The sequence below is a fragment of the Nothobranchius furzeri genome, chromosome 4 (assembly GCF_043380555.1).
Source record: "Nothobranchius furzeri strain GRZ-AD chromosome 4, NfurGRZ-RIMD1, whole genome shotgun sequence".
NCBI classification, from domain to species: domain Eukaryota; kingdom Metazoa; phylum Chordata; class Actinopteri; order Cyprinodontiformes; family Nothobranchiidae; genus Nothobranchius; species Nothobranchius furzeri.
In genome coordinates, this window is record NC_091744.1 from 62,032,296 (window position 1) to 62,055,475 (window position 23,180).

At 42.5% G+C, this 23,180-nt stretch overlaps 1 protein-coding gene across 1 annotated transcript; it reads right to left on the reverse strand.

The window, feature by feature from the left end:
• Window positions 1-2,874: 2,874 nt before the first annotated feature.
• Window positions 2,875-22,740, reverse strand: LOC107388588 (FYVE, RhoGEF and PH domain-containing protein 6). The gene is made up of 21 exons (XM_015964147.3): window positions 22,603-22,740; window positions 19,987-21,877; window positions 15,589-15,706; window positions 14,605-14,672; window positions 12,163-12,193; window positions 10,249-10,400; window positions 9,851-10,007; window positions 9,620-9,707; window positions 9,084-9,134; window positions 8,953-9,011; window positions 8,786-8,860; window positions 8,424-8,492; window positions 8,113-8,196; window positions 7,943-8,022; window positions 4,868-4,970; window positions 4,619-4,771; window positions 4,330-4,432; window positions 4,122-4,216; window positions 3,802-3,930; window positions 3,553-3,692; window positions 2,875-3,470 (listed from the first exon to the last, which is right to left on the reverse strand). Exons 1-21 carry the CDS (start codon window positions 22,610-22,612, stop codon window positions 3,434-3,436), a joined length of 3,693 nt encoding a protein of 1,230 aa, XP_015819633.1. The 5' UTR covers window positions 22,613-22,740; the 3' UTR covers window positions 2,875-3,433.
• Window positions 22,741-23,180: the final 440 nt, after the last annotated feature.

Sequence of the window (23,180 nt, forward strand, 5' to 3'; positions counted from 1 at the left end):
CCCGCTCAATGACGCCCCTAAGATGGGGACCAAACAGAACATCGGTGGTGATGGGGCCGTCTAGCATCTCCCTTTGCAGATGTTCCGGAATGGAGGGCAGAGCCTTCAGCCAGATCGCTCGCTGGATGAGGGTCTGCCAGGCAGCGATGCGAGCAGAACCGGTGAGCACAGCAGCACACAGATTGAGGATAGCATCAGCAGTCTTAGTAATGACGGCTTTCGACTCCTCGGGAGCTTCCAGCTCCTCCATCATCTTTGAGACGCCGAAGGCAAGAAGGGCGATGTTATTCCCTGCAGCGCCGGTCTGAAAGGCACACTGATGTGCGCGGTCGGTGAGCCGCGTCAGCAGCTGGTCATGTTTTGAAGTGGGAACAGCTCGCGGGCCAGCGAGGTGGTTCTTGGCGCCGAACAGCGAGGCCAAGTCCGGCTCTAGCGGAGGAACGGACGGCCAGCCTTGGTCGGAAAACCCCTCGACCTTGGTGATGGGCGCATACGTGGAGACTGGCGCCTTGAGCTTGGCAGGCTCGGAGAAGGCGGCAGACCAGCAGCTCATAGCAGCAGGGAAGCGCGGCCAGATAGGGTCTGGACAGCGTGTCTGAGTCGCCAAGAAAATTCCCGCCAAATCATCCGCTTCAGGTGGGGCCGGTTCTGGCACAGCTAGCCCCTTGCGGGCTGCTGCCGCAGAAATGATGGCGGGCAGCTCCTGGAGCAGTGCTCTTACTGCTGGCAGGGAGGAGCGAGAAGCCACTGGGGCAGAAGGACCCGCTGAGCGAAGCTCGTCGACCTCCGTTATGTCTAGGAGGGATTCCGCCTCATCGTAGTTCTCGCTGTCGGTGACGTCATCCAGCCGGTTGAAGCCAGCCGGCTCCTGACCGGCGTCGAAGAAATCCAAAGCCTTGTCCAGCGGGTAAGAGTCAGCCACCGGAAATTCTTCGTCGGTGGCGGGAGTGAAGTACTCGACCCGGCGAATCTTCTCTGCCACGGGCAGAGCGGCACAGAACGGGCACGAGGCCTGCGGGGTCAAGGCCAGGCCAGCGTGGTGAGCCCCGAGACAGACCTCACACTTAGCGTGCAGGTCGCCGCTGGAAATGGAGCCCGTCTGGTAGGTCGGGCAGGGTCTGGCGTCGCTGGACATGGCTGGTAAGTCGTCTTCGGATAATTTTGCTCTTTAGGATAATATTTGCTCTTTAATAAAGCTCTCAAGCTTGGCATGAAGAGAAAAAGGAGGTGAGCAGTGGGGTCACTGCGGTTATATACCACGAGGGGGCCCACTATTGGTGGGCGTACATTTTAGCTCTTCATGATTGGCTGATGCGGAGATCATCCTTCCAATAGCAGCTAGCTTAAGGGCTAAGACTAGACGAAATAGAACATTCTCGTTAGTCTCCGATTTATGAAGTGGAGATTGCGTGCAGCTGCGCGTACTCCATGTTTGATAGATCACAAACCTGCTTGGCGTGAGTAAATTTTTTTAGCTGAGCTTAAGTACGGTTTTAGTAAGGATTCTACGCAATGTTTGATTAATGAGACCATCGCAGACTGGGCAGGTCGTATCGGAGCTAATCTACGGGCTTCGTTACCAGAGGTCCACGCCATTGGCAGTGTCCAGCTGGATCTTATGACCCTCTGGATTGCACGGGGATCTCCACACAAGGGTGCATAGACCGGCACAACTTGCGTCGGATGGTTATATAAATAAAGTTTAGTTGATCAAACCATACATTCAAGTTAATTTTACAACCCAGACACCACAAACTCTCTCAGATACTTAAGAAAGGTTTTGCCAAAATATCTAGCTTTCATTCCATCACTTCATCCATTACATTCCATCATTTCATTCATAGCTTGTCAGGTATAATCATTAGTTTAGGGAAATAGAAATTAATTCATTTTAATAAACTATATACTTGACTAATATGAAGTGTGCATGTTCCCATAATTAAAAAGCTAAAATCTTCTGATAACATTCAAAGATCAATCTGATTGACCTTTCATATTTATATATCACATCTTATTGATCATTTAACGCATATGTAGCCAATTCTTAATGCTACAATGTCATCAATTTTACTCCTGTGAACATGTCCAGGGAGGTTGGCTTCAATTTTTGAATAATATGTGTAACTATAGTCACAGGAATATCTTCTGCTTGGAGATGGTCTTAAAGCCTTTACCTTCAACAGACCTGTCTATAATTTTCTTTCCAATCTCCTGAGACAACTCTTTCTTTTGCTTCCTCTGGTCCATGTTGAGTGTGGTAAACACCATGTCACCAAACAACAGTGACTACCTGGAGCCCTATATATAGGCCCATTGACAGATTACAATATTGTAACAGAAGAAGAAACAATCTTTTCTATAGCGCCTTTCAAGATCAAAATCACGAGGCGCTTCACAAAAACAAAAAAATTAAAATATAAAAAAGAATTTAGAAAATGGTTAAAAATATGTTTAAAAAAAGTAAAAATAGACAATTGTGATTAAAAATGTAAAGAAAGAGAGAGTTCATAGGAAAGAGGGAAATCAGTGGATCCTGAGGAAGGTGAAGTAGGTAGGGAAAGCAGAATAAGGAGAGCGGTGAAGAAATGTATGACTTTCATTGGTTAAATTTCATATAATTATTACTTTTGTCAGACTCGAGTTATTTTCTTTCATTGACCAAAGGGTACCAACAATTTTGTCCATGTCTAGTTTCACCTTTTAAGTTGAATTACTGAAATAAATGAACTTTTGCACCACAATCTAATTTTTTGAGTTTCATCTGTGTTTATCCAATACCATTGAACCAGGAAGGAATCATTTCCTACTATTTAAGCACCATTTCACAACAGTTACTGCCAACACACTACTGTTGCAGCAAATCACACACCAAAATGTGTTTACGGTACATTTTAATAAGCAGCAGAATTTGAAAAGACAAAGTATACAACATTTGTGTAAGGGTGTGGAAATTGTGCATAACAGTAATTTCTGTACAGAATGCCAGTAAAGGTGTGTGTGTGTGTGTGTTTAGATTTAAGTGCAAAAACATGATATGAATGTAATTCAATTTTAAACTCCCAATACACCACCAATGCTAGAAACCCAATAATACAACTGTGTAGTGTCTAAACCCCTCAGCGTGAGAAAAGGAAAAAATAAATAAATAAAATAAAAAATGTTACTTCGCTTCTACCTCCGAAGTGTTTTGTTTAAAGTACTGGTCCTTCTTACAGATGGCTAAACACTGGTCTTTGTGGAATTGAATTATGAATAAAATCAAAGGTGTACTCGGATAAAATATTTACAACGGTTAGTAATTTTACAAGCTAAAACCCCATAAATGTGTTTATGGTCTGATATATATATATATAAATTCCTTCCAGTTTCATTTGGCCATGGTGTCTCTGAGGTAGAACACTTCCAGGCTCTTCGGTTTAGTGTTGTCAGCTGGTTACAACACAGTGGCCTCTTTGAACGAGCTGATCCATCTGTTTAAAGACACATATTTATGTTGGTGTTATTACCATCTTCATTTGAAAACAGTACCAGCCACCCGTGTTTCTACAGTACCTTTGGGCTGTTTGGATGTCGTCTGCTTTGTAAATGTAGCAGAGAGTGTTTTTGTGGTAGAGCTTAAACTGCAGCTTCTGCAATGGATCGACTTTTAACATGAAGCCCAACAGGGGCTGACTCTCTAGAGCTGCAACATCCTGCATGAGAAAGAAAAACAAAAGATTAGAAATTTCTAAAAAAAAAAAAAAAAAAAAAAAAAAAAAAAAAAAAAAAAAGTGGTTAAATCTCTCCTCGTCAAGCAGGTACCTCACTGGCAGCGTATGTGTACAGGACTTTGTCTTTGATGACGAACCACAGCCTCTTCCCCTGCTTCTTAGCTTGCTTGGACCTCATCAGATATCCACTCATGGAGGAATTGTCGGTGTTTGCCGTTACCTGAAATTAATGAAAGCCATCTGAGGAATTTTGTGGGCATTTAATAAAACAGAACAGTCAAATTGATCATGATGTATGAGTTTATCTGTAAAAAGATTGGTTTTGATAAGTAAATATTGGACTCAAGGTGCAACTAATGTTAATTAACCTAACCTTGACACTTCCCCAAGGAAATAAGAAAACAAATGTACCTCTGTAAGGGTCGCAGGTATCTTCTTCTGCTTCCTGATGAAGACAAAGGCAGTTTTGCTTCCAGTGGCTGGAGGTGCTGATGAGGTCATTTCACCTGATGAAAAAAAAGAAGCCTGTGTCTAACTAGCATGGATGTGTCAGCCAGACAAAATGCAAGTAAGGCACCATTCTGTCAAACAGTCTGATTGCAAACAAGGTCAGACATACTTCTCTGCTGAAGAACGGCAAAACACTGGTCACACACTCGAGCTGGCTGGTTCTTCTTGTATGCAAGACAGTGTTTGTTGAAGGAACAAGCTTGGCACACAACCTAAGGAGGCAGGATTGCATATGCATTTTTATCTTTGATCAAATGTCTAAACTCTATAAGACCAAACAACTGGAAAGTCCCATGTTTCAAACAAAATGTAACAGGAATCTAATTTTCCCCTCAGAATCCCTTAGAGCTGAAAGATGGGATTATTTCCAAACCCGAGCATGCTTTTTGTTGGCGTACCTTTCCACATGCGCGGCAATGATGCCTCCTCCACGTCAGGGTGAACTCACAGGTGCAGATCATACACATGGTGGTCCGCAGGTCGGGGATCCATATGGGGGCTTTGGATCCTAAATTAGCACCATCATCATCATCAACATTCCTCACTTGTTCCTGGATTTAACAACAAAATACTGCTCATGCACCCACTCTTGTATACGTTTGTATCACAAGAATAATGTAAATAAAGTGTCTCTGAAGTGATTCTACCTCATCTGGAGGTTTGCCGGATATAAAACTAATTTTCTTCTTAGTGTATTCATCAATCGCCATGGAAATTGACTCAAGCCATTCATCTCGCTCTGAAGCTGAACTACAAAAACAGGCAACAAATGAAGTGACACACACTTAAAGGTGCAGTATGCAAGATTGTAGTGAGCATTTTAAAGTGAGAAAATCCCAAAAGAGTAATGATTCAGTCATTTTGGAAAGAAGGTCATACTGAAACATATGTCATTTCTAGCTGGCTGTGGGAATTATCAGTTTTTCTCCTTTCAAAACAAATTAAGGAGGGACGTAACAACTGTTTACTCAGGAGGGATGGGTGCCGTATTTGGTACTTTTTGAGGCACTGACCAAATTCCGTAGCACTGACCAAGGACCAATTCACATTATACGAAACAGTGCTTTGTGTACCAGTTCCTATCTTTCCGAACGCACGCAAAAGGGGGTTGGTTCCTGAAAAGGTTCTAGGAACTACAAAAGGTTCTTACAGTCGGAAAGGGCCTTTAGAGTTTAGTAGATGATTTCCTAAGACAGGCAGCAGTGCATGCAAGAGCGTTATGTAGTCAGTCGCTGCCGGCCAGCTGTAAACAAAGCAAGCAGCATGGTAGAAAGAACACGCTGTAAATGGGTCCACTTCACTGAATGGTGACTGGGTAATGATGACAACATCGACAACGATCAAAATGAGGCATTATTATTTTAATCTGCTCTAGTAGGTAAATAAACTGTTTAAGATAATGTTAGAGTGATACTTTAGCTTCCGTTGCTATCAGCTAATGGTGTGTTTGCTTCTTCCTCAGAACTCGAAAATTACGACTTCCGAGTAGGAAAAATCAACTGTTTGAAAATGAATGGCAAAAGGAATGAAGATGCACAGTGAATTTAGTTCACTGCAAAGATTTTTGCTTGAGTTTAATTTTCAGATTTTAATTATACAATACACCCATCACATAATTTGTCCAGAGGTGAAACGAGAGGAATAGGAGTAGGTGGAGCTGGGTTTTAGTTTATGTAACACCACATTATTAAAATACAGTTATATGGTGTCAAAGTTAGTTTTAGTTTCATTTGTGGTTTATAATCCATGGTCTCCTCATCATACTTATTCCAGAGAGCATAGAAGAGGTATAGGAGTACGTGGAGCTGAGTTGTAAGTTTTTGCATAATTTAGAAACAGTTTTGGTTAAAGGTTCACACAATGACACACTACGATGATAAAATACAAACAGTTTGCATGTTATTTATCAAACATGGTTTCTGTTTATGTATTTTGCAGACACTTTAGCCCAAAGTGACTTACAAGTGATAATCTGCATGTTTCCCTTGAGGCGAACAACAACAATAACAACAACAACTTGACATCAATCACAGAGAGTAGGGAACAAGGAGTGGACAGTGGGGGGGGGGGGGGGGTGCAGGGAGGGTGCTAGTTAAGAAGATGCTCTCTGAAGAGCAGGGTCTTCAGGAGTTTCTTGAAAATTGAAAAGGAAGCCCCTGTTCTGGTAGTGCTTGGTAGGTCATTCCACATTTGTGGAACGATGCATGAGAAGTGTCTGGATTGTCCTGAGTGCGGTGTAGGCACTGTGTGCTGCTAGCGGTAGCCAGTGGAACTCAATGAACAGAGGGGTGACGTGCTCTTTTTGGCTGATTAAAGACCAGATGCGCCGCTGCGTTCTGGACCATTTGAAGAGGTCTCACAGTACAGCCTGGAAGACCAGTTAGAAGGGCATTGCAGTAATCGAGGCGGGAGATAACAGTAGATTGCAACAGGAGCTGGGTGGCATGTTGTGTTAGGTATGGTCTGATCTTTCGTATGTTATACAGCGCAAAGCGGCAGGAACAAGTAACAGAGGAAACATGATCTTTAAAGGTCAGGTGTTCATCAATCACAACACCCAGATTTCGAACTGCCTTTGAAGGAGCTAGAGATAGGAAGTCAGTTTGGATTGAGATATTGTGCTGTATGGATGGTTTTGCTGGGATGACAAGTAGATCAGTTTTAGAGAGGTTGAGTTGGAGATGGTGGGATTTCATCCATTTTGATATGTCAGAGAGACAGTTTGATAATCGTGCAGAGACAGTGTGGTCGTCCGGTGGAAATGACAGATAGAGCTGGGTGTCATCTGCATAGCAGTGGTGGGAGAAGCCATGTGATCGAATGATCTCACCCAGTGAGGTGGTGTTGCACTAGCTTCTTTTAAGAATTCCGTCACTGCTAACAGAGCAGTTTCAGTGGAGTGGCCCTTTTTGAACCCAGATTGGTAAGGGTCAAGCAGACAGTTTTGTGAGAGGTATTCTGTGATCTGCTTGAAAGCCACCCTTTCAATGATTTTGGACAGAAAAGGGAGGAGAGAGATAGGTCAGTAGTTCTGATTTGGAGGAAGAGATGTTTTTTTTAGCAGCGGTTTAACCTGAGCATGCTTGAGAGAGGTGGGAAATATACCGGATGTCAGTGAAGCGTTGATCACATGTGTGACTGCTGCGGCTACTGTAGGAGCAATAGCTTGGAGCAGCTTAGTCGGAATGGAGTCGAGTGGGCATGTAGTAGGGCGGCTGCACGTGAGAAGCTTGGACACACAGTTCTCAGTGAGAGGGGAAAAATAGGAAACAGAAGCAGTGGGGCTTGAGATGGTTGGGCTAGAAGGAGTTTGTGGTAGCGAATGTTCAGGAGTGGCCAGTTGAGTAAACTGTTTGCTTATAGCTGCCACTTTGTCAGTTTATATATATATAAAGTATAAAGAGAAAATATATTTAATCACAAAAGAGAATTAACTATTAAACACTCAAAAGTTTGGAAAATCTGTACCGTTAAGTACCGGAATCGATTCATAGGTACCGAGAAATGGTACCGAATCAATTCAACTGTGAAAGGTCTCCTGCGAGCCAATACTGCAGCGTCAACAGATGTAATATGATGACAGCCAGCAAAAAGCTCCAGAGTAGTTTAAAGTAGTTGCAGTAACCACATTTTACCACAGGATGTCATTTTACTTCATTTCTACATAATGCACCTTTAGGAGCAATTTTCTGTTCCAAAAACAAGACTCTTTGTAAAATTACCTGGCAGAGAGTGTGAAAGAGCGCTCCACGCTCTCTATGTTCAGCTCATTCTGGTAGGCCTCCTGACTCGGTTTACTAACCTGTAATTAAATTCATCATTAACTCAGACAGCTTACTGGAAGATGTTCTTTTTATGTGATGATGGAGAAAAAGATCAAGGAGGTTCTCACCTTTATCCCTGCTAGCGACATCATATTTTTCAGCTTATACTGGGCTGACTGAATAGGAACGGTGTACAGCAAGGCATCGTTGAACTAAGATTAACAAAGGATGAGCAAGAATGGAAAAACAGTCAAAACATCAGCAGAACAAACAGAATTTTGTCTAAATGTTGGATGAGAAGATTCATTTCAAGGCTAAAAGCTATGAACTGTTTCAACCTTAACCTCTGTTCTCATAATAGTTCAGGCTCTGGTGTAGAAAACATTTAAATCTGTACAAAACAGTCGCCAATAAATAAAGAGCTGGTTGTGCACCATACCAGGAAAAACATACTGGGCTGCATGACCTTCCTGGAGAGTTTCATCAGGACACCCTCTTTAAGGAAAACCTGCATCACAAAAACCCAAAACTGAATCAATGATCATTCCTTTGGATGCCATTTTTATTGTTGCTGTTATTTAAGAGAGTAACAGATTTCACACACACACACACACACACACACACACACACACACACACACACACACACACACACACACACACACACACACACACACACACACACACACACACACACACACACACACACACACACACACACACACACACACACACACACACACACACACACACACACACACACACACACACACACACGAGGGCTGAATCAGAGATGAATTACCCGTCCGGGCTGGATGATCTCATGGTGGTTGCCACTCAGACAGCTCTGCACCTGCATCAGCTTCTCAAAGTTATCCTGAGAAGAAAAAGCAGAAATTAGCAACACTGACAAACGCTGTATCAATACATTAAAAAAATATTGTCTTTAGAGTTGACTTTTTCTCTCACCCCATGTTTTATGGTGTCATTGGCATGACTGGCCACCTCCTTCACTAAAGCAAGAGCAGCTGATGGGATAAAAATGTGTTAAGGTCATCGTGTTTATGCTCAAGCACAGATTAAAAACAATACAATTTTACCTTGTGTGTCTACGTAGTCCTTAGAGTCTTCAGATAGATTTTTAAGGTAATCTGTAAACAAAAGAACAAACATTTACAGTTTGGAAACACCAGTGTCGAATGACGGGAACTGGACATTGCTCCTTGGCTTTGACTCCACTTTGTGCGTAGTAAATTCCTGGAATGATTTAGTCATAAAACCCAAGATAAGAAAGGTCTGCAGGTCCTTACATAATGTGATTACACAGTATTTATATGAAGGAACATTCTTCACATTTTGGTGCCACTGTGGTCCAAGTCCTGATCTTCCTGACGCAAAAAAACATTAAATGCAATCACGCCAAAGCTTCTGTTGCCACTAAATCCGATTTAAAATCTCATGTAAAAACTGAGGAGGTGAAGATGTTTTTTGGACACCAGATGGCAGCACGGAGCTTAAATTCTCACAGAAGTGTGGTATAGCAGCCCATAATGACTTGCAAATAAAATAGACCGAGGTTGGGTAAAGCTTGATTTATTCAGAAATTGTTGCTAAAGGGATATGTTTTTAGATGTACCAGTGAGCAGCAGTTGATACTGAGGAATTCTCTGAACCGGCTTCAGCAGGTAATGCTTCAGAGCCAAGTTGGCACAGCGTGGGCTCGCCTGCAAATGATATTACATTTTCAGTAAATGCAGAGTTTAACTGAACAAACATTCATCTCTGTAATCATACATTACTGATGACACATCAACATCAGAACCACGCCTCTGCAGACCAAGGAAACGGGTTTTACCAGCAGCGTTACCTGAAATTCCTTGACGACTGCTCCAAATGCTGGGTTCTTCTTAGTTTGCTCCTCTAGTAGAGCCACATTCTTGTCGAACTCGCGGATGTAGGTAGAGTACATCTTCAAAAAGGGCCCTTTCTTCAAGAAAATGTCTGCTATTTGGGAATTCTCATCCCTATTCAGTGAAATAAGAACATGTTGAGATACATACAGTCAGATCCATGATGCACAGAAGTGATGCTTTTGGAAATATGTGTGGAATTTATTTAATTTAAGAAAAAAAAGCAAGAGATTATTGTAAAGGTTGGCTGTGCCATTTAGATTACAATCAAAACTCAAAAGTAGACACAAAAGCTGATTTCATGTCCTACATCCTAAAATAAACACACGTAAGATATTTGATAATGACGTTGTACCAATGATCCACTCTCTGAGTCAGCTCTCTCAGCAGGTCTTCATTGAGTTCATGAAGCTGTGGCAGGTAGTACAGGATCTGGTTGAGAAGACGTTCCTCAATCACAGGCTTTCCATGCTGCTGAGACGCTACATCCACCGAATTTCTGAAGTCCTGTAAATCAGAAAGGCCATTACTGATCTGGTTTCCTTCATGTTTAAAGGTGTGGGAAACTTGTTTAATCACAACATTTGCAGTGGTCTCTGGTAGGAATGAATGCCTTGCAAGCCGTACTCGGGGCCAGAAAAGCCCCGAAACGCCTACATCAGCATGGACAAGTCTGCAACATCAGAGGACAACTTAAGGTGAGATTGGAAGTTTTAGTTCCTGATATTTGGACATCTCGCCTCTGATTGGATAACAGCAACGTGACTCTACTGCGAACTTAGTTTGCTCTGCAACATGGATGTTTTATCTCCACAAATAACATGCCTTGACGCTTGACGTAGATCTGTGAGGATTTTCACATCCTAGAGTTTCAATGTCTTTTTTCCATCAGAAGCTAATACAAGAGATAGGTGTAGGAGATTATTTTCATGTTCAGCCTGAATTATTTTCAGTGAACCACATCTTTATGACACGGTTTCTCTGCAAATTATGCAATGTGGACTAAGACTCCTATTCAGACAAACTATATAAGATGAAAGAGGAACTCTTCTGTCCTATGACTTACACACATCTGACTAACATTAAATAACCTTAAACTTCCCAAACATTGTGAACCAGTACTTGAACAGGAAAGATGTAAGGCCTAAGGGCCCCTATGTGTGTTATTTCTGATGATGTGGAGTCTTTCACTGGTTTACAGGGACACATGGCAAATAAACCAGCTTGCAGACTGGATTCCCAGAAAACAGATGAAAAGACAGCCTCCTGTGGTTATTATGTGTGAACATTTCCTGTTTCAGCAGCTGACACTGAGTAAGGCGGTGGCAGGAAAATTAGACATGAGTGTCAAAACATCTAGATAAAACAAATGTGTTTCTAACAAGGCTGACTAAAGATTACAGAGGTCATTTTGGAGGATTTAAAAAATAATTTTTTTTTTACCATTTTTCCATCAAAATTAAAGCAGTTAGTTAAATTGACATTTGGAAAAGTGATGCCAAAATTACACAAAATAATCTGAAATGGATGACTATCCTTATAAAAATACATAGAAGTATTGTATTTATTTGCATGAATCTGGTACAATCCCTTCCTACGCAGCCCACAGAGACCAACTTCCTGCTGGTTTTCCATAGAGGGGGAATCACTCCACATGACTCAGTTCCACAATAATCTAACCCTTTTCTCTCCAAGCATCTGCTCATCTTAAAGCATTCCTTTTGTTTAAAAACAGTGAGCTGCTGCAGGGGTGGCTGTTCCTGCGCAACAAAACAATCCCATATGATCATATCTTAGAAACACATCTGCATTACTGGCACCACAAAGTGTTTGTGCTTGGGGTACCCCAGATGAGTTTAACAGAGCGTGCACAGATAAAAACAACAAACAAAACCCCTAAAACTTGGCTTACTGGTCTGTCTACATGCAGACATCTATGATCAATTCAAAGATCTATGTCACATGATCACTTTTGGGAAATGTTGCAAAGGAACTTTGGTGTCTTAAAGATAAAATTCCTCCAAAAGGGATAGAAGACAAAGTTATTGTAACTAAAGTAAGGTGTTGTTTTTCTGGAGGGTTTGGGGAAAACCATGAGGAATGTGATCCGAGGGGACTGATCCAGTCCTGGGTGTGTCCCGATCTCCAGCATAATCAAACACATTTGGAGAACATGAGCTCAGGGTCTGATGATACATAAATGGATTATCACCCAGCTTTGCTATTATCACAGCAAGGTTGTTTTATTTATGAAGCAACCAGTACTCACAACATGAAGCAGCTTCAGGATGTCAACAAACCTACAGGGAGAAGAAGAGAATGAAGTTATTGATGAGCAAGTCAAGATGTCTTATCCTAATTATGGAACAAAAATCCATAAAATATTGTAAACAAACTTTTCTTTAAGCTTTGAGAAGTTTGCTAAAATAGATTTAAAAACGGAGAATCTTTCTGAAACATGTTTTGGCATATTGCTTGAAACAATCTTCACATACTAATGGCAACCAAATTAGACGTTTGGTCAAAACATTAATAATTGCTATTGCCTCTATAACGTAGAATCCTGAAAAACCCTCCATCATTGTGAACATTCCATACTTTGCAACTTTTCACGTTTTTAAATCATTGTCTTAAGCCAGCATGAGCTAAAATGATCCTTTACAGGGTTAATGAAATATCACTCAGACCGCCCTATGTGGCCAAAATATCGCACTTGCAACTTCAGAGTTGCAGATCCAGTCCTTGTTGGACTTAGTAAAGTGGAGCGGACATGCTAGCCCTGCAGTCTGCTTCTAGCATGTTTCCTTCATGTTTTAGGTCATTAACGAGGCTTATTTGTTTGATATAGTGATGAACCGCTCCTGTAGAAACTGATGAAGGCCGAGGAGATATTTCAACAGTTAGATTAAGGTGTCAAAAAGACAAATGCACAACAAGGAGAAAAGTTTCCCTTTTGGTTTTACTAACGGACACTAAGGGCTGCTAAAAGCAAGTCAAAACGGCCTAGTGTCCCTTTAATTATTGGATCACAATCAATCAAATCAATTAAACTGCCCTATGACCATCTCTCCTCCTGAGCATACAGGGATGGACGGGGACAAAAATTCCACACTGGAATCCAGTCGGATGTAGAAATCTACGAGCAGGGGGTGGGGGTGGCAGCTATTCTGGGATTCTCCAGTCCGCCCCTGTCCCTTTAGGAGCATGGATCGCACATTCTCCCCTCAGAGCAGCTGAAAAAGCAAAGCCAGGCTACCTAGTGTAATAGACAGAATGTTCTGTTATGTTTGTCTTTTGAAAATTTTATTAAGGAGTTGTTTCACATTGTTACGGCTGCCAGCCTGGCCAGTGGGATGCATGAGCCAAGATCACCCAGCCCTGGTGATCGAGCCTGACACCGCCCCTCCTCCTCTCTTCCAGGCTGCTGAGGAGCACAGCTGAGCTGAATCCTGCTGATGACCAACACCTGGGATAAAAAGGCTGTGCCTTAAGCAGTCTGGGAGGCAGCAGTGCAGGGGTTCTGCTGTCCTCCAGGCCTCATTTTGTTTTCAACCCCTTCGTTTGTGATGAGTTTAACTCTAAAAGTTTTAACTCTGAGTTGAAGAGTTTAAAGGAATAAACTCTCAGTGATCCATAGGGATCTTTGGTTGATGTCAACTTAGTTGACACTGTTTTAAGGTCAACTCTGCTTTAGTTTTTAGACTTTTATCAACTTCGTTGTGGTTTTAAACACCTTCAGTTTTGGTTAAACTTTTAAGAAAGTTTTAACCAGGTGTTTTATATAGTTAATTTGTCTTTTAACTGTTAACCTTATAGTGACATTTTCGTTTTGCATTATTTTAATAATGCTCGCCATCTGTTTGCACTTGTTTTTAGAACCTTTTATCTCAATTAAAACCATTTTAACTCCACTGTCGTATTTCTTATGTTACCCCCTTCTTCGCATTTTAACATCTCCTGTCGGGGACGTAACACACATGTTCTTCCTTTAGAGTCTGGATCTGTTTTTGTTGGGGAAACATTTAGGTGATGGGACTGTTGTCTACCAACGCAGCCTATCTCCTGTCGGCTGGCAGAGCAATGCCCGAGATGGGAGAGCGAGTCTGGGAATGTTCAGGGTGGGTCCTGGAAGATTGGCCAGATTGTTGGTGGCACCAGTTACTGTGATAATTTTTTTTTAAAATTAAGAATAAACAACGAGAGAAAAAAATACTAAAACTAACTGACAACACAAAATTGCTATATGGTTACGTAAGTGTGTTTTACTTTAGGAAATCATGTAGAAAAGACGCCAACAAAGGGTCAAAATGATAAGATACTGTTGATTTTACAATTGTTTGATGGTATCCGTTGCATCCGGTGTTACACCATTTTCTGTGACCCTCAGATTCTATGACTCTAGAGGGGTTGGGGCTTATTTTTTCATTTTTTGCTGGAACATCTATCCTACATTTAAAACAGAATTTTACCCTACAGATTTAAAACAGTCTTATTTTGAGGAAAGTGGAAATCTGTCAATTTCTGTCAAATCTCGAAAATAATGTACAATATCACAACCTCTGATTGCGGGTTTTAAAGAACCCTCACACTGAGTTATGGCAGTTCTCATGCTCATGTTCAGCTAGCGCTGAAGGCCAACTTGGGACAGAATGATTCCAAATCTTGGTAAACATTTGCTTTGAGGACAAAAAAAAAAAAAGGTTTTTCTTACACACTCTCGGAGCTCATAATTTCTGTGGCGATGTATTGGATTTTACTTTTCTTCTTTTCTCTTTGCAACTAAAATTAGATGCAAAAACAGACTTTGATAACAGAACAGCAGCAAACATTCACACACAACATGTATTACTGACAGCATGGAGCCGACACGAACAGTTAAATAGAACAGTTCCTCCGGCGTGTCCTGGGTGTTCCCTTTGGTCTCCCAGTTTGACGTGCTCGGAAAACCTCACCAGAGAGGCATCCTAACTAAATGCCTGAGCCACCTCAACTGGCTCCTCTTGATGTGGAGGAGCAACAGATCTACTCCGAGCCTCTCCCAGATGACCGAGCTTCATCTATTAACTCATTAACTGCCAGCCGTTTCCTGATCAGAAAAGCCCTTCGACGCTAGCGTTTTTCAGCATTGACAGATTTTTTTTTAAGAGTCACAGAATGTTGCGCTCTGTGATGATGTCAACACCAAAACTACCAAAACAAAGAGGAGACTCGCCTCTTAAATCAGGAATAATCTGCGTTTCGAGCGTTGTCCGTTCTTTTATAATTCGTTGTCGAATTGTGATCGGCAGAAGCTTTTCAGGTTCGCGCCTCACTTTTTTATTTTTATACAGCTGCGGCCCAAATCGATCTAACACGTGGATTTTCTTCTTCCTGGTCATGTGACGTGTGACACACACAGATGAAGATCCGCTTTAGAGCTGGGATGTTTGTTCTAGCAGTGCGGGGCCTCGTTATGACGCCTACACAGTAAAAAAATGCAATTGACGACTTTAGACGTCAATGGTAGTGAAAGGTTGGATTTAAAATGACGACTTGTCGTCTATGGCAGTTAATGAGTTAATCTCTCAAACCATCTTTCCCCACTTGTGAACAAGACCTCGAGATACTTCAACTCTCCTACTTGACTTGGATTTAGAGGACTAAGCAAATGATCAAAGTAAATATTTCAGTAATGTAACTAGATTCTGTTCCTCACCGTTTGCTCTCCGAGCTCTTCTGGGTCACCTTTACTTGACAGGGAACTGCTGTCCTCTTCCTCTTCAGAAGTGTCGTCAAAGGAGTCACTCAGGAAAGACAATTTCTTATCAAATGACCTGTTAAAACAGTAAATGAGTGAGTGAATGTGCGACAAACGCGTGACAACCTTTAACAGAAAATGTTTTATGGCTTTAAAATGCACAAAGAACGAATTGAAATTGGTTATATTTTGTAAAAATTTGATTTTAAATTATGCAGTTGGTTGCCTTGCAATAAAGTCTCCTGCAGGTGCAGCCTTTCTACATGGAATTAGCATGTTCTCCCCATGCATACGTGAGCTTCCTCCAAGAACTCAGTTTCCCTCCCACAGACCAAAAACATGCATGTTAGGTAAATTGGGGACTCTAAAGTGTCCCTCTGTGTGAGTGGGTGTGTGCCATGTAGTTTGTCTCTTATGGTCTTATGGTCTCCAGTCCATCACAGGGACTCTAAATGGGCCATTCCCAACTGTACCGGGTCGGCCCGGGCCGGGTAGTGTAGGTTGTTTACATATCTGGGTGGCCTGGTATTTTTCCGGGCCAACCAAGGCTCATTCTCAGCCCTCTTTTCGAGGGGGTCTGCTTCAGGCCGACCAGGGCCAATACACCCACTGCTGACAGCAGATTCACACCTTCCATTAGAGCAAGCCTCTGATTGGTGGGTAGAATCAGCCCACATGGGCTTAAGGCAAGGATGTGTGGAATCAACCAGGCCAGGCTGGGGCTGACTGGGGCCGACTGGGGCTACCCGGCCCTGCCCGGATAGCTCCAGTCGGCCCCAGCCTGGCCCGGTTGATTCCACACATCCTTGCTTAGGTACGCAAGGAATGCAGTCAGAGACATTTTCAGCTTCTAGGTAATCAGCATGATAATGAATGACGATGAATTGAGCATGCCTTAAGCCCATATGGGCTGATTCTACCCACCAATCAGAGGCTTGCTCCAATGGAAGGTATGAATTTGCTGATTGATAAGCCGGCTTATAGCAGTGGGTGTGTTGGCCCTGGTCAGCCTGAAGCAGACCACCTCAGAAAGAGGGCTGAAAAACAGTCTTGTTGCATCCTGAAAAAAGGCAGGCCACCAAGATAGGGCTGCTTGATTATGGCAAAAATAATAATCACGATTATGGTGACTGAAATTGAGATCACGATTATTTAGGACAATTTTTCAATTTATGTTGATTTTATTTGTTTTTATTCAGTCATAAAATTGCTCAGGGCACAATCAGGACAAAAATAAATAAGAAACAAGATGATCACTAAAATAACTCCTGATTCCCAGTATAAAAAGACCAATATACTTATAGCTCATAGTTTATGACCCAAGGCCTATAGACCTTGGTTTAACTCATTTAAGTCTAACCAGTACAGACCCAAATACCAATATCTTGCAAATACTGACAGCAAGAATTATACAGTGACATTTATAACAAATAAATGCTAATAAATTGATGTTCACAAAATGTTGCATAACATTTATTGAGTCGTGTCAAGGTGCTGTAGGAGCGTGCACCAACACCGTGTCCTCAGAGAGATTAGTTATTATTTATCAGCGTGAGGAACTTATTTCTACCTTATTTATTAACTATTTATTTACAGGTCCATCAGTTAATGTAATAATTGTCCCAACCACAGCTCCACCCCCCCACCCCCAACCCAGTCTCACAGCAATCGGGGCAAGCTGCACGTGTGTTTAGCACGCCGCACGCGCACATTTAGCCGTTTTTAGTGGCTCAGGAGTCCGCAGGTGCGGTGTATGTGTCACTCACTCTGCTTAATCCAACAAGGAGCCGGCTCTGAGAGCTGTTTCTTTAGCGACTGACACATCACTACATCATTCCCTTTCCTAATGTCCTGAAGAACGGTCCGGAGCGCAGGCGGAGTGTTTAGCTAACCTGCAGGAAATGTCAACGACAGTTATCGAGAAAGTAGCTAAGGGTTACCAGAGGTGTTTCTGAGGTGTTCACTAGGTACTTTTAAGATTTAAAAAGTCAAGAAGGGGGTCTGAAAAGCTGCTAGAAATAGCGTCAAAGTCGCCAAGTTGGCAACAAACTCAGAACACCTTTAGGAAAATCAGCATCAGAAACAACAGCACCATCTTAAAACAGCACAATATGAGAAAGTCCAGGGTAAAAGGTCAGCATTACTCATATTTCTAATACATTTGTAGTGGTCCAAGAGGAATGAATGCCTTGTAACACGGGCTGAGGAAAAAAAGCTCTGCTGCACCTGTTTGAGGACATAGAAATAGGGCAGTGGAGAAAGGGGCAGAAGACAGCAAGATTTGGAGTCCTATTTCCTGATATTTGGACATGTCTCCTCTGATTGTCTAACAGCAATGTGACTCTACCACTGGCTCAATTTGCTTTGCAATGTTGATGTTTTATCTCCACAAATAATGCAATCAAGGAAGAGTTCTGATGTGTGGTGGAGTTGCTAATGCTAACATTTAGCTTCAACTAGTCTCGACGTTCTCTGCTGTTTCCTGGACGATAAATCAAACAGCCGTCCTCGTCACCAGTCAAGATGGGGGAGTCCATGAGCGTCAAGTGACAGTGTGACATAGATCTGTCAGGCTTTTCTTAACAGAGCCTTTTTCTGTCCATTTTCTATCCAAAGCTAATGAAGAAGATAGAGGAGGAAGACTATTTTCACATTCAGCCTGTATGTAAAACTCAGAGTGACCAATCATTTTCACAAATATTAAGTAAAAAATGGTTTCTAAATAAACCTTCTCTTTAAAGATAATGAAACCGTTTTATCCCGTCATATTTAAACACCCATTGCACCTAAATGTAACTTAACTTAGAAACTGGTTCGTGTGCAACGATTACATATAAAACCGAGGTAACCGGTTTACAGGGACTTTTGTCACATGATTATTTGTTACACAGAAGCTCGTGTGCACAGGATTAATAGTGAGACTGCTGTTTAAAGGGACTTTACGGAGTTTTGAATTTTTATGCTCGCGATTGCCCCCTCAAGCCAAAAGAGTAACGGCAGCTTCAATAGGAGGCTCGTGCACGAGGCGCGCAAGCTGTACGTGCACACTCCTTAACGAAAATAACAGCTGAGACAGTCCCTTGTGTGTGTGTGTGTGTGTGTGTGGGGGGGGGGGGGGGGGGACAGAGGACAGGAGAACATGCACCTAATTAATTAAATAATTTGGTTCTGTACCTTTCTCTTCAGCACAGCCGACAAAGGTTTATCATGGGTCAGTCTCCCTGCATGCTTAGATTATTCCCTTCCCTTGCTTGAAAAATTGTTCCAAAATGAAAGTTGAACCCACGTCTTTTTATCTGTGAACTGAATGCCGTTCGGCGAGTCTCAAATAAAACTTTGGGCATCTTACTGTCAAAAAATATATCATTAATGTAAAAAAGAAACTCTAAAACAACTATGTCCACATCCAGGATCAAATCCGGGTCTTCTGCGCATACTAGGCAAGCTATAGCGCCAGTGGCATCTTCTGTATCTGTAGCATTTATATCCTTGATGACAGCTGAAACAACATTCAAAGAGCGGTTCGGAGGGCTATGCCTGAGCGTGAACGCGCATGAAGCAGCCTGCTCGACCCGAGCAGCTCTCTTTTTCTGTGATTTTACAGAAAAATAGGGAATCACAGTAAAAATGCCAGGGCTCATTCTACAGGACCAGGGCATTGCAGGAGAATGTATGAAGAAGAAATTATTTCTATACATGTTTTGGCTGTCAAACTTCCATAACGCCCCTTTAAACAGTACACACACGCTTACCCAAAAGTAAGTTTACTAGAGCATTCACTGCACCCAATAAAGTCATCCCATTATTTCATATAACAGTGAAACCACATGAGCAATCGTGTTGCTCAGCCTTTTGAATGAAGTGTCCCTTTCAGAAGTTAAACAGGAGTTTCAATGAGCCGTTTGTCTCTGAGTAAACACGCAGGACAGCATTGTGACGAGGGAAATCACCTCATCACAAAAAAAAAGCACTACACCCAACACAACACACAGGTCAACCAGCTGGCTTCATTATAAATTGTAAGTCACTTTGGACAAAAGCGTCTGCTAAAAACATAAACACACAGTAGAGGGCTGTATGTTGTTACTGACCACGCTGATAATGTATTGTTTTAGTAAAACTTTTTATGTGAAGGTAATCGGGTCGATCTCCAACTAATCAACACCTGGAAGGCAGTGCAATCGTGTGTGCTGCCACAATTGCCAGACTTCCCTGACAGAAATCTGCAGACAACAAGTGATCTTCATTTTTCTCTTCGGTATGAAGCCTCTCTGACATGAACCAAATACTTTTTGAGTGACTTGTTCTGAAAAGTAAGATGATTTACTAGTTAATGCAAATGAAAGAAAGACGTACCTGTCGCCTTCTGTCCGTGTCTTAGCCTGGTGAATGTTTTTTTCCAGTGAGAAATACGGCTCTTGTTCCTCGTAAATGTTCTCGTCGTTATATTCATCCCTCTGCCAGTCCTTTGTGTGGGCAGCTGGAGGACAGGTCCCCATGTTTCCAACATCCACATTCTCATAGTCCAATATCTCCTCGTAGATCCCTATGCTGTCATACAGGGCATCTTCTTTGACTCCAGGAAAAAACTCGTCTCCATCGACATTCTGCTCCACTCCAGACTGCAGGGAGGGGAGTTTGCGTTCCAAATGTGGATGTTCGGAGACTTCTTGGTAATCATCGTGGTCATTGTGGGTACTTCTGTCCACATCACTTGACGTGGCGTATGGATTCTGGCTTTCTTTTGCAGCTTTCTTTGGTGGCATCATCTTGCCCAGCTTTAATTCTAGAACCTTCCGGAAGCTGTTCCCCTTGGACCCGTCAGAACCCAAGGTGTCAGCAGAAGAAAAGGACCTGGACTTCTTTTTGCTTAGCTTGGCGCCAGAAGCACTGATCTTTCCAGCTGCTTTTCCAAACGGAGGAGGTACAGGCAGCTCCCTCTTCAAAGTGTCGTTGTTTGAAGTGTTGACCATCCTTGGCACGCACTCTTCTGATTTATCCACCTCTTTCTCCTCTGGGGATTCTTTATGCTGCATCAATGAAGATGTGCTGTTGTGCCTGCAATGCTTCTTTGAAGATGTTTTAACCATCCGTTTCTCCTCTGTTGCAGTAGTTGTGAGAGGGGGCTTACTGAGGTCTGGACGACTCACTGAAGGACTAGAAGGAAGGTGATGCGTCTCTTCCTGATGTTCTCCACCTTTCTTATTCCTATGATCCGTTTGACTAACAGATTTCTCCACCTTATTAGGTTTGGCATCCAAATCGGACTCTTCATGCTGCACATCCTCAGCTGGTGTTTTAACTAACGGGGTGGGCACTTTCCTGGCGTCAGGGTGAGGTTTTATCCTGGTTGGCGGGGGACAGGCTTTCCTTGCACACAGATAAGCTAGTTGATTGTTTTGACTATTAAGTGCACTGACAGACATGGATGAGCTTCCCTTCCTGTCAGATGACATCTTCACCTCTTTGACGCGTACATCCCTCCTTTCCTGAACGGCGGTCTCCTCTCTCTTGTCCTCCACCTTTTCCTGATGAGATGAAGCAGCTGCTCTGGGTTTCCGTTGCACAGGGACAGGTGGAGGCTTCCTGGAGGGTTTTAGTACTGGTTTGGGCTGGAGAACACTTGTTTGCTCTGAGCTAAAACAGTCATCCTTTTGCCCTCTTTCAGTTGGACTAACAGCTTTTGTCTCAGCGTTGGTTCTGTGAGGAAGAGGCAGCCCAACGGTCCGAGGGCTGGAGGTACCAGAGTCTCCACTGAGAGTTCTGGCTATGTTGGGTTTGTCACGGAAATGTTTGTGGTTAATGACAGGCGCATCTGTGGAAGACGAGTTCTTCACCTGCCACCTCACATCACTAGCTGTCCCTCCATTAACACACTGTTTGCCTGATGATAACAATTCATTTTCCTCTGTCTTACTGTGCAGCGGCTTAACGTTTTTCTCCTTTTGCTTTACGTTTGTGGTCCTGATGCATGTGCAGTTTTCCTGGCTACACAAGCAAATCGGAATAACATAATCCCACTCAGGCTTTTTGCTCTGCTGAATTCCATTTTGAGAGTTATGAAGTCCTTTGTTCCAAGGGGATTCTGACGCCGGTTTGGGAGGTTTGGGAGCTACTGGAGGTTTAGTCTTCTCTGCTGTGCCTGGAGACAGAGTGAGGCCATTTTGGCCGGGGACCTGGGGGGACAGAAAAGCTTTCGGGCTGGTGGCTGGCTTTGGTTTAGGGGCCACGGGTGGTTTATGTATGTCTGGGTAAAGAAATGCAAGACAAGAAGAGTTTAGCTTTGGGGAAAAATTATTGAAAAGACAAAATATCACAAATCTATTCTCATCTAAACGTTTGAGTTTTGTACCAAATGTTACTACAAAGTTCTTCTTTGAAAACTAACCCCAGTAAACTCCCAAGGTAAACGAATCTAAAGCGCTACTGGGGTTTAAATATCACATGGCTTTTGTTTGCAACTCCACATTAGGCACATTAATCCTGCTCATGTCAACAGGAGGAGGAGGTCAGAGATGACGACCTTTAGGCAAGCAGCAGAGGAAGAGGTGTGGGGACTGGAGTCTCGTGAAAACTGGTGAATCTGGATGAACTGCTGTCCTAAAAACCTTTGAGAACAAAACACTGTAACCCGATGACAGAAAGGGATGTTTTCAGATATTTCCTTAAACAGCTGATGGGACCTGCCTAGAGTTTAGAAATAAGAATCTGGAAAGGTTTGTTATCAGTTGTAATGGTTTTAAACTGGCCAGTGTGAGCAGATTTACGCACTGATCATATTCATTATCCAGATTTTTTCCCATTCTTTTTACGTTTGACCAGAAAGTCTTTTATATGCCCAATAACCATTTTAAACAACGAATAATTCAACACCTGAGATGATTCGAAACGACTTCATATTTTCCGGTTCCCCCGAAGTGACTCAGACTAATCATGAAAAGCCAGTAAATCAGTTAACCAGAAGTCACTCACCTGAGTTCATCCTCGCTTCTTTCACTTCGCTTTTAAACCCACTGAAGCGCGAAAACACCCCTCATGTCCGCACACGCAGCTCGGATCCGCTTTTCTGAATCAACAAGCTACATAATTTCTGCTTTAATTCGAGCAAAAGCAGCGACCTTTCGAAGAAGCTGACAAGTTATTTTCCACGGAGCCGCACCAGCTGAGGCTACTGCCTGTCACACTCAACTAATAGACTTCCTCCTGTTTATTCATCAGAAATGCGCTAGAGGGCAGCAGAGGGCAAATCCAAGTTACAATATTAAACTGGCACCGCTATGAAAATAAAACAAGAATTATCTTCTTTAAGTATGTCTGCGTTAGATACAGTCTGAATCAGACTGTCTGATAGAAATTTAGTTTGCGCCAAATAAAAACTGTACACTGTTTGTTGTCCGCAGCTGAAGGGCCAGTACCACGCGCAAACACTGCACGTGCGCGCGCCACGTCACAATTTCTAACCAATGCGCACAATAAGAAAACATGAATAAAAGGCAAGACCAGCTTTTTTTCATGTATACTGTTTGTTTTTATGAAGCTGTTTTACCATT

What these genes read in the sequence shown, in the direction of transcription:
- LOC107388588 (XM_015964147.3), bottom strand. An exon ending in GTATCAACTGCTGCTCACTG is followed by an intron (nt 9,135 to 9,619) that starts GTACATCTAAAA and finishes TTTTGTTTACAG; the next exon opens with ATTACCTTAAAAATCTATCT. An exon ending in GGACTACGTAGACACACAAG is followed by an intron (nt 9,012 to 9,083) that starts GTAAAATTGTAT and finishes TTATCCCATCAG; the next exon opens with CTGCTCTTGCTTTAGTGAAG.